The sequence below is a fragment of the Daldinia vernicosa genome, assembly GCF_022497035.1.
Source record: "Daldinia vernicosa strain CBS 139.73 unplaced genomic scaffold F5Y00scaffold_56, whole genome shotgun sequence".
NCBI lineage: Eukaryota > Fungi > Ascomycota > Sordariomycetes > Xylariales > Hypoxylaceae > Daldinia > Daldinia vernicosa.
Genome location: NW_025953972.1, coordinates 3,863 through 14,969, shown reverse-complemented (window position 1 = coordinate 14,969; position 11,107 = coordinate 3,863). Strand labels below are relative to the sequence as shown.

At 46.8% G+C, this 11,107-nt stretch overlaps 3 protein-coding genes across 3 annotated transcripts; 1 reads left to right on the top strand and 2 right to left on the bottom strand.

Moving 5' to 3' along the window:
* Positions 1–1,279: 1,279 nt before the first annotated feature.
* Positions 1,280–2,248, bottom strand: F5Y00DRAFT_265516 (uncharacterized protein; the record flags this gene model as incomplete). The annotated part of the gene is made up of 2 exons (XM_048011796.1): positions 1,280–2,065; positions 2,144–2,248. The coding sequence occupies 2 exons, from the start codon at positions 2,246–2,248 to the stop codon at positions 1,280–1,282; spliced, it is 891 nt and encodes a 296-aa protein (XP_047861350.1).
* A 1,384-nt stretch (positions 2,249–3,632) lies between these two features.
* Positions 3,633–6,223, top strand: F5Y00DRAFT_167804 (uncharacterized protein). The gene has a single exon (XM_048004809.1). The coding sequence runs from the start codon at positions 3,925–3,927 to the stop codon at positions 6,058–6,060; it is 2,136 nt and encodes a 711-aa protein (XP_047861349.1). The 5' UTR covers positions 3,633–3,924; the 3' UTR covers positions 6,061–6,223.
* Positions 6,224–6,523: 300 nt separating this feature from the next.
* F5Y00DRAFT_246171 (DUF1748-domain-containing protein) lies at positions 6,524–8,033 on the bottom strand. The gene is made up of 4 exons (XM_048009097.1): positions 7,690–8,033; positions 7,417–7,492; positions 7,303–7,345; positions 6,524–7,113 (listed from the first exon to the last, which is right to left on the bottom strand). Exons 1-4 carry the CDS (start codon positions 7,693–7,695, stop codon positions 6,972–6,974), a joined length of 267 nt encoding a protein of 88 aa, XP_047861348.1. The 5' UTR covers positions 7,696–8,033; the 3' UTR covers positions 6,524–6,971.
* Between the last annotated feature and the right edge of the window lie 3,074 nt (positions 8,034–11,107).

Here is an 11,107-nt window from a genome sequence, read left to right as displayed (position 1 = left end):
GGCTGAGAATAGCATTTCCCCCCCTTCTAGAGTCCACTTAACTAGTCACTTCCACCCAAGTTTCTTACCTCGGTTAGGCGTATGGATACGAGAGTAACGATATTCTAATACTATCATTTATATATTTACCCTTGTCGCCCTTCTCTTAGGCTGGGGTGACTATCTCGAAGCTCGTCGACGCGGGTTCGACGATGACCACAGTACTGCTCAGGTATTTCTATATTTCCTACCATCTTTAGCAGCAACGGAGCTAGAACTAAGAATTCTACAACCTCGCTTTAGAAAAGCACCCGTGGCAGTGACTGTTGGCGGTCCGCTGAAGAATACATCCCCTTATCTAACAGTATAAATGTTACTGTTGGAATACAATTACGTACCTAGGTAGGTAGGTACCTAGTGTCTACTTTGTTGAATATTGTATCAAGTTCTGATATCAACACAAGAAAATATCTATTCGTACGAGGTCTCATTTTCTCTAGGGGTTGGGTTAGTCTGAAATATTATCTCCTTCTCTTGTATATATTTCTAGCTGTATATGGAAATATGACTTAGAACCTCTGAAAGACTAACATGTTTTAGTCTACGATATATACAATTTTATTTCTAGAGACGGAGCCTCCTATCGCAATGTGACGACTGGGTATGGGGTCTAAAGAGCGTAGCATACATAGTAAAGCACCCTATCGCTAAGAGTATCATTACCTAAGAAGCCACTTCTGATGTAATATCTAATGTAATATGCATTGCTCACGTTACATAGGCAGTTATCTTGCTAACAGAATGGCAATCATCTTCATCTACTGAAGAAAGCTGTCGTGCGTAGATTCAAGATCTAGACCGCCCACTCCTAGCCTAAAGAACCATACAAATGAAAAAGAAATTGAGGATACCACTAAACCATTTCAACAATTTGGTAGGGCTGCTCGGTAGATACCCTCTGTGCTATTTATATCCCAGCCGTTATACTTAAAATGCATCCTTATTTTCGGGTTATGAGAATTGTGATGGTTCCCTCTACTAAGGGTCCTAATCTTTGACCAACATAGCCACGTAGGAGAGTACGTGACTTGATGTCCGTAAGAGAGATGAATCAAATAACATCTTAAAAGGTGATACTAGAGAAGCATCCCAAGTTTAGACAACGGAATACGAAACATAGGTAGAATCACGGTAGGCATGTAGTATAGAAATGCTGAATCATCGCATTAAAAATAACCGTCGTAAACTACGAGCTATTCGTCCATCATACCCGAACCAGTTCTCATCTCATAACTCTAGCCTACGAACACAAACTTGCGTCATCTCCTCGTCCCGCATCCTTACCACTATCGAACGGCGCCACGGGCTCAGCGCAGGGACCCTCGTTCCAGCCGTTGTAGTACAGATTCGTCCAGCTGCCAGTAGCATTGGTCGAAGCGCTGCCGCCAGCTAGTAGCTCGCCGACCTTGCCGTTGGGGCACAGGTTCGCCGCCGAGTCGTCGTGCGCGACGTTCGTCTCGTCATCCGGGTTACCCGTGTGGTAGACGGCCTCGCAGTCGCCGCGGCCCCAAGGGTCAAAGCCGCCGGGCAGGTGCGGGTTGGGTGCCTGGGTGTACACGGGGACGAAGCGCCAGGCGACGCAGTTGAAGATGCCGGCGCACTGCACGCAGCAGTCGAGCTTGTTAGTCACGCCGCCCACGGTGACGGTGGCGGTGGGGATGTCAGTGCGGCTGGGGATGAAGCTGGGCGCGTTGACCTGGGCCGAGGGGTTGCAGAAGTTGGGGATGGTAACCGTGGGATAGCTGCCCGCAATGGATGTGCAGACAGAGGTTGCGCTTGGCGCGTCGGTCTGGGACGCGGCAGGTTCGGACTCGGAAACATCCGCTACCTCGGCTTGGATACCGGTTGCTTCGGCGGCCTTGTCTCCGGCAGGTGGTAGTGGTCTGGTAGGAACAGTGATAGCCGTGGGAGGCGAGTCGTAAGACAAGGGTGTCTGATCAGGGCGAAGTGTAGACAGAGCAGTGAGCGTCAACGGATGAGCATAGCCTTTGATGGTTGAAACACCGGCTGCACGAGCTGCGATATCCTATATGAAGCATTAGAGACTATATTGGAATAAAACATCTTGAGATAGTAGATTTTTTTTTTTCTTTTGGTTATTTACCTCGGCTGCCTGTCGTACATCCACGGGTCCGGCAAGGACTACACCAACGCTGGACAATGCGACGAGCAAGATGCTCGCCTTGCTCAAGAGAAGAGGCGCCGGCATTTTGATTGACAATATCACAACCAATTCAGTATATCCTGTAGTAAGGTGGCCGCGTCCTAAATTTTATAGGATTGGCGTTGTTGGCGAGGTTGTTATAATATGTTTGGCGTTTGTTAGGAGGAATTCACTAATGCAAACAATAAAATTTGACCTGACCCTAAGGAATAATTGAATGGAAATAATTTGCAAGGAAGGTACCAATTGATCAATTGATCTCAAGTAGGTACCAAGTGAATTAAACCTCTTGTCAACTGTTTGCTGTTCGACTCAAGAGGGGCAGCGCAACGAAACCCGGTGGGCCACAGTTGTAAGAGTGAATGACACGCGAGGTTGATGTGGCGATCACGAATAGATAAACCGTCTCTCGGCACCCAACAGGTCAATCAATTACTCCCCGCAAGAACTCGCAGCTGGTCTACTGGAGATTTAGATATGTAGATCACTGGTCGCCAGTGTTGCGTCGGTGACGGCTGCAAGCGGTATGGGGAGATAATGGGGTGAATAGGGTCGCTACCTAGTTGGTGTTCAATTACTACCTCAATTATATTCTTATATTAGGGGATAGGGCGACTGGGTTCGAGATCTCCATCCGAAGATCACCAACAGAGAAAGAGATCCCATATTTTCTTCCCCATATGTAGATGAACGTATGTATACACGTAGGTAAATGTGGATGAGAACACTAATACGGAATTAGATCTTACATGGTATCCATGGTATCCATGGTTGAAGCAACGAGGGCACGTTCCGTTTGTATTAAGGTAGGTACATCGATATATGATACGACTAAAAACACCGAGACAACCTTGTAGGATGGTATATTTACCTATTCGTAGGGTTGTTCGTGCGAGCTGGTGAAGATCGTCATATCTGAATAGTCCAAGTCGAGTTCGTGACTGGGCGAATATCTCGAACAGATCGTTTCAGAACCTGAGAACCTGGATGCATGACAAGAAAGGGAACAAGGATAGAGAGGCGGAACAGGGGGGGATAAATGATGCGGAGGATCTTCCGACAAGGTCACAACGGCCTTATTTCCTGGTTACATTTCCGACGTCACTCAATATATTTTATCTGAAGGGATGTCTTTTAAATATTATTCTAAACCGGCGAACTAAGGTCTTGGTAAGTTGTTATTTCAGTAGAGTTGAAGTTTTGAAGTTAAGACAGGTAGTACCTAAATGTACAATACAAATAATATATAATACCTTACCTAATGTGATTGGTAATTGGATAGTTCGGTTGTCAGCAATAAACCAATAAGAAACCATCTTTAGATCTGCATGTCTCTCGTTCAGGCACCTGCTAAGCTCTTATGACCCTGTCACTTTCCCTGAAAGATACCTACGTAGATACCTAGACAGATAAAGCATTTATCGATAGTGTATGGCTTTAACTGCCAGCTATCGATACCGTGGGCTTCCTCCACACCACATTCCTACAAACATCCCGCATATCGTACCTAAAGAGGTAGTGACATATCACATTAGAGTTGGACTTCTTTTGCTTTGGCGCTCTATTGTTTTAATTATCCCGGTGTTCATGTCCATGTGTCTTTTGTATTCCCCAACTTACAGCCTATTATTCTTTAACAAAATGCAATCGAGAGAGAGAGTTTCCAGTATTGAATTCTAACATCACGTTATCCGAGCGCACATGTGCCAGAGGTGACAATCATGAGTTTTGGGAATACTTTACTATCGAAGCTAGGACTTGGTGAAGACAGAATGGCAACTCTCTTGCCACTATATACTTCCCCGCCGCGGCGTCAGCCAGAAGAACACGACCTCTCCGAACTCTCTCCCCGACCTGACGATGCGCTCCTTTCCCCAGATTCAACTCGTATATTCTCCTACAAAGACATCGTTTCCGATACTGCTAACGGGTCCGGAACTAATACGCCAAACATGAATCCTTCCTCTCGCTCCAAAGGTAAAGGCAAGGCTATCGCCTTCGCCTACCAAGGTCGGCCGCAGTATTCGCGATCTCGAACCCCCAGCTCCGTAGACGACTTCAGTGAGCCTACGGGCAATGATCTTAAGGTTCCTCCTGGTATTTGGCGACCAAACATCCGCACCGAGCCTCGTGATAGTAGACATACTACTACCAGTACCCATACATCTCTTGTCGAGAGCATATTCAAAGGACGGCCTGATCGTTCGGCAGACCGTACGATACAGTCAGACGTTGATAACACTTTCAAAATGTTACAACGGCGGGAACGCCAATTACAGAAAGAACTTCAAAGGTTACTGGATGCGCAAGGCGTTGCGCTAGAACGAGACCTTGAAGGGAATGATACGGGAAAGACTTCCTCCGAAGACACCAAGCAAGGGTTATCCCCAGATATGACGGCATCTTCTGTTCAGACAAAACTATCCCAAGGATCCGTCGTGCCTGTTCGCCAGCCTAAGAAAAGACCTATGTCGAAGCGACAGGCACGTATAGGTATCGCTCGCTCGGTCACTATGTTGGCTGATTTGAAGAATGAGGAAGATGCATACATCGCTGACGCGTTGGCTAAGCGGAAGACCGCTTTATCAAAGTTACGTAATTTATCGTCTCAGCGTAAATCTATCACGGCCGAGTTGAAGGCTTTGGAAGAAGACAACGAGATGCCGATTGAGACCGAAATAGCGACAATGGAGAGCCAGCACCGCACGGTATGTGCTGATATCGAGAAGCTCGAGGAGAAGCTCAGACTGTTAAGGAGAACGAAAGCCAGCCTAGAAAGAAAACTCGAAGAGGCCAGGAGTACCCGAGAAGCCAGCCTTAGCGGGTACAAGGGCGCATTGAAGCAGTGCGATCAGGGCATTTTTGATCTGATGAAATACCCAGGTGTACAAGTGCTCGAAGTCGAGGATTTGAAGGAACAGGGCGGCGAGGATTTCGCTGCTCTTATGTCGAAACATATGTCCGGCGTCGATTTTCTTTCTCTACGACCAGAGAGACGAACGGCGGAAATGGCGAAGGATTGGTGGGAAGGCGAAGTCGCCGTGCTTGAGCAGCGCAAAACTGTCGTTGACAAGGAACGGGCTGCGCTGGAGGAGGGTAACGAAATATGGCAGCAGGTTCTCACCATGCTTGTTGATTTCGAGACCCAACTAAATCAATCGCTGCAAGATGCCACGAAGCAGCAGCAAAATCTTGAATCTAGCGACCCGGCATCTATTCTGCGAAACCTGTACAAGGCCCTCAAAGGGACGTTGCGTGAAATCCAAAGGCAGCACGATTATGTCGAATCCCGCGGCTGGAACCTCCTAATCGCCGCCATCGGCGCTGAACTAGCGCATCTCGAGGGTATCAAGGAATTCCTCGCGGACATGATTCGCAGCTCTGGGTACGACAACGGCATAATCACGCCAGTTACGTCTGCCGGTAGCAACGACCTCGTTGACGTGCGCGAAAACGGGACCTCGTATGTCGAACCGCGTTCTTCAGAGCTAGACGAGAACGAAGAACTGAGCGGTAGCGTAGTCCGGCGTTGGGACGATCCCGACGCGCAGCAACTGAGCAGCCCCCATGTAGACCTGCTCAGCGTCGCGCACCGCGACGAGAGCGATAATGAGGTGCCGCCGGAGTTGCTGGGCGAAGCACCGCACCACGAGAGCGAGGATGAGAGCCACAATGATGTCCCCGTCGAGTTCTTGTCCATGCACAGTCCTCCACAGAGCCGAATTAAGAAAGACGTGCCTACGCCTAACCGTAGTCGCCTTAGGAGGGAGAGTAGCGAGGCTGAGGACGAGGATGATAACAGGGTCCCGCCGGATCTACTCTCCGAAAGCCGCAGAGACGACGATGCCGTTGATTAGTCTGAACGGCTATCGAGATCATTGTGTATGTATGCGGTGTGATTATGAATACGAATCGTAAATACAGCGGTCGAATGTTTATGACGGGATCCGGGGTTATGAATACAGCGTGGCGTGGTCTGCTTGGTGTTGGGCGTAGAGGAATTACTTATCTGCTTAGTTAGTACACGGGATTGATTACATTGCGAACTACATGACCGCGACGGGATCCAGCGGAGTTCAGGTGTTTGATGCGGATACCATGGGTATGGTGGTTTAGCATATTAGGATAGTAGCGTTGGGAGTAGATACTCCTATTTTACGAATGAGAAATTTATTACGAGTATTAGCGTTCCCACAATCGAGTTAAGTTAAAGGGGGGTGGTTGCTGAAGTGGTATGTCTGGAAACCTATGCAATGTAATATACGCTACGACGATGCTGGCTATTCAAGACGAATCACAGCGGCACGAAAAGGACAAGACATTGCTCGCAGGTGAGACTGAGTGGCTTTGTATTTTTATGTAACGTAATGCGGTCGCGACAACCGTCGCCTTGCGCATGGAGTAGTGGCCAAGTGAAGCAAGCAGAGGCAAGCATTTCATTCCTTTCATATATCGTGGTAGCAGCAGCAAGAAACTTTCATCAAACGGATATATGGACCCAATAACAACAACAACAACAACAACAACAACAACGCCTGTTCGTGAAAGGGGGAGAGAAAGGACAACAATTCCAATCGAGTACGATGCGGTGGAGGGGAGGGCATAGCGGCGCTCGTTCAAAGACGTATCGGAGATAAGGTTGCGATACGTTCCATGCTAAGAATCGTAACGGCGATGACGACCAAGCGATATGATGATGGTGGGAGATCAATTCCAGTCGTAAATATACCGCGCGTTATCCCCAGCCCTCTCGTCTCGTACTATCCGCTCATCGGGTCCGCTGGAACCAGCCGCTGGACCCGGCTATCGCGACGGACTGATCCATGACCCATTCGCCGACGCCCAGGTACTTTTCTATCCACTTATTGGCCTCCTTGGTCTCGCCGACGGACACGCGCTCGGTGTTGAAACTGCGGATAATCAATCAATCAGCCTTTCTATTCCCTAAAAAGTATTGTCGTCGCGGTTGTTGCTTTTTGATTCCAGCCTCTCCCGTCTTGGCAATTTCCCCGCGATATAGCCGCGCTGTAGGTAATCATACGATCGGATGGCAGGGAGACGGGTATATGCGTATGTATATATAGATATTAGGTACTCACGTTAGGCCAGTCGAGCGCCTCATGCCGGCGAGGATAGTCGAGACTGTAAATCGGATTAGCTGCTTGTACCGTACGGTAGGCAGATGGATAGAGGAACAGAAAGGGGGCGCATACTGAGGACCGCATCCACGGCGTAGTGAGTGAGTCGTCCAAGCTTTCCCCAGAGGCCAAATGTCAGCAAGTTGAGAAACTGTCGGGAAGAAGACACATCGATCAGAGATCAGCGTCGTCGCGAAGTAGAGCAAGCAAGCAAGCAAGCAAGGTAGAAGAGAAATAGAGAAACAGCAGTTCGTATAGTAACAGAGCAGACGCTCTGCTTTTCTCGGACACTGACAAATGCTCTCGCATAAGGAGATTGATTGATTATGTGCGTAAGGGGAAACATACCACCATCTTGACTGAGGAGAGCGGGTATAATGAAACGTTTGTGTTGAAAGTAAGTTCCGGTTCGCAGGAGAATATCCGGAAGGTATCGGAGAGTTTCTTCCTCTTAATTGTTTTCGATAGGAAGAAATGATTACGTCGGGATCTTATTCCTTATTATTTGTCGTATTTCAGTTGAGGGAAGGTTGGATAAAACGGAAAGAATCACGAGGTGTTTGTCATAAGGTCGGTCGGTAAGTCGGTCACTGTGTCGTAGCGGAATAAAGAGAAGGTGTCAGGGTGTACACAGTAAGGCACAGCCCGTCCCCCATGGCGTGCATCGCTCCGCGACCTTTGCAGCTTTGCTAGCAGCAGCGTGGCGGTGGACCAGTGGTTCCAGCAGCAGCCATCGTATTTTGGGCTAGCCTAGGCGGGGCAGTTTCCCCACCTCTTCCCCTTATCTAATCAGAGCTGCATGTCCATATCTCTTTATAAGATTATCACCGACCTTTACATATCACTATGGCACTTATCACAGTATCGGAACAGTATCATTAATAATTTCATATTCAAGCTCATCTCAGCCTTCAGCCATTCAAACAGCTACCTCTCTTAAACGCCGGCACCATGGATGAGAATTTTGATAAGCAGTATCGTTAATTACATTTTTCGTTGGTGATGAATTTATCATAATAACCATGAGATAATTTCCTCAATCTTCTCACATCCCATCATGAATCAGATCCTGACCACTCTCTCCCGCATCATAAGGAATTCTGCCTTCCCCTTAATCTCATAGTTCAGCCAGGTAATCAACCCGTATTATACGTCTGATCTGGATCTTCTGCTTCTCATCATATATATTGAATGAGTTGTCAATATTTTAGACCCTAAGATCTTCCCATTCGTCTTGGAAGTAGAAGTCAGCATTACGGTTTCGACCGCCAATAAAGAGGAGAGCGTCGCCGGCTTGCGATTCGTCGATACATATTTTATATGAGATATCCAGAACGAAGGATAATTTTAGTGCTTATGGCCGTAAGCTCCCATAGCTAGCTTAGAGTTCCTCGCGGAACGACGGCATTATTTAAGTTTATAACTTATTATAAGTGTAGCCAATTTTAATCCTTGGTCGGCACATCTTGCTGCACCTATAAGGCCGGCAACTTGGTTTAGGTGGAGATAGAACACAACATCGGCGATGTGGTAGGTATCTCCTGATATCTCGCGGTAAGTTAGCCATCGACTAACGATGCATAGATTGCATAGATATTGTTTTTTGCTGGAATAGCGCAATAGTATAGTTTAGGGATTGTTTTTTAGTTTATGGTTGTAGTCCTCACCAGTAGAGGAATCGTCGCTGGTATCTCGATAGACATGGGAAACTTATTGCCACGAAATTAATCTAGGCTCATCCTGGTCAAGAGGTCAGTCTACAGCTCTAATGATATAAGACAGTTCCTATGAATTCGGGAGGACTTACTGGTATTAGGATTCCAGATGAGACATTTAGAATAAAGGATACATTTAGAGGTATGTATAGCCACCGGCTCTTGTAGTTTAAGTTAGGTAGGTTAGGATATTGTAATGCCCGATGTATTGGCGTTGATGATCGAAGGGTTATGTCATCATATAAGGTAAAGAGACAGCAACCATGAAGCGAATCAACATCCTGTTGCTTCTTCTTCAGTTCCGTTTGGAAGCTGTTAGAAGTCTCGTTCAGGAGGTGTGTGATGGCTGGGATAAGTTAGGACCAGCATATAGCAACCACGAGTCTCCTTAGGTAACGGTGGATCCAGTGCTGTATCGGATGGAGGATTAACGCCGTGTTAGAGTTAGGTCTCGGCGAAGAGTCTTTTGAATTCGACCTCGACTTTGATGAGTCTCGTCAAAAATTACTCTAGGCTTAACATCATTGATAGTATCGGAGGTCAGGCGCGTTAATTGGCGAGTTTAGAGGATTTTTGACTTTTCTTTTTTGGTGGTGGAGGATAGGAGAGGAGCGTAATGGAGGATACGGGGTTGCTAGGATTTTGGCGGTGTTGTACTTCAGCGAAAGGTAGGCTGTAATTTAAGCGTCGTGGAATGATTCCGAGAGGCGTGCATTTTGCGGGACATGAAATTCCTTTCTGTCTTCGCTTCCAGCTTATGAGCTTCCTGTTCGGTCAAGCATATTTTCCAAACCCGATCTGCGCACCAGCGGCCCATCTCTGCAGTGCAAGCTCTGGAATAAACAAATAATTTTCCTAGAGCATCGTTATGCCCGACCAACTTATATAATTTCTGCCAAAGCGGTGTCTCGAATTGTTGGTTGACGAGTGAGGGGGCGACGAGTGAGGGGACGACGAGTGAGGGGACAAGAGGGTCTCGGTTTAGGGTATTCCGGGCTTCTCGAAGAATATGTTTTACCGGTTTCTTGTTGACTATTGATGTCTTGGTTAGCTAATTAAGTCGAAATAACTCTGGAGTCATTCAAAGTAATTTTTAAGTAAGAAGAATGCTGGTTAATGGAACGAAAGGCTATACTTACCCGTATAAAAAACTTTACAACACCATTCAAGACGCCCGGTCAGGTGTAGCTAATGGCGAGGTGGGGATTTTCCTTAATGGTGTATCTTTAAGAGTAATTGATATGGATACTGATTCGAAAGATCCAGGACTCATAGGTATGACTTTAGGATAGGTATAGGTACCTGGATCTATGATATGTTAGTTGTTCAGTTTAGCTGTGGCATTTTAACATCACCATAAGTAAATGCTTTCTCTCTAAACAGTATGATCATAAAAAGGGAATAGGAAAAATAATTATGTGGTCATAAATAGTTAATTGAAAATTCCGTGGCTTACCTTGATTGGAATATGTATCGCCAAGTGGTTAACCGAGTACTGTAGCTGGCTGTTAGAGAAGAGGTCCTCCGGAATAGGTGTATATCTAGTACAGGTTTTGCAGCCTGAAAACGACGATACTTTCGCCGGCTCAGTTAAATGCGCGTTGGATATGAAGGTATTGGGTTTGTTTTAGTGTTTCGGATGGGGGTTGTGTGTAGTGGTAGAGTCATATGTGATGCGAAGGGATTATTGTGGGAATTGGGTTGTGTTTGGGCGCGTGTTTGTGTACAGAGGTGTAATGATGATGATGATAGTAGTAGTCATAGTATGCCAACGAAAAGTTTGGATTCAATGGGGGAGATATCACTAGGCATAAATAGAGGGGGAATACTAACCTTGAAACCTGTAAGTCTAGTTGACTGCCGTGACAGATTGCGGTATGAAGAGGCATCCATGGATGCCAGGTTGGATGTAGTACTTTGCTTTGAATATCAGTCCCTCGTTTGGGAGAAGACGGCTGCAACCTCCTTTGGAGAGGACATTAATCTCGGCCCCATGTTGAAGCAACAGGTCAACCATGTCGCCTCTTCCTCTGCTTACAGTGACGTGCATG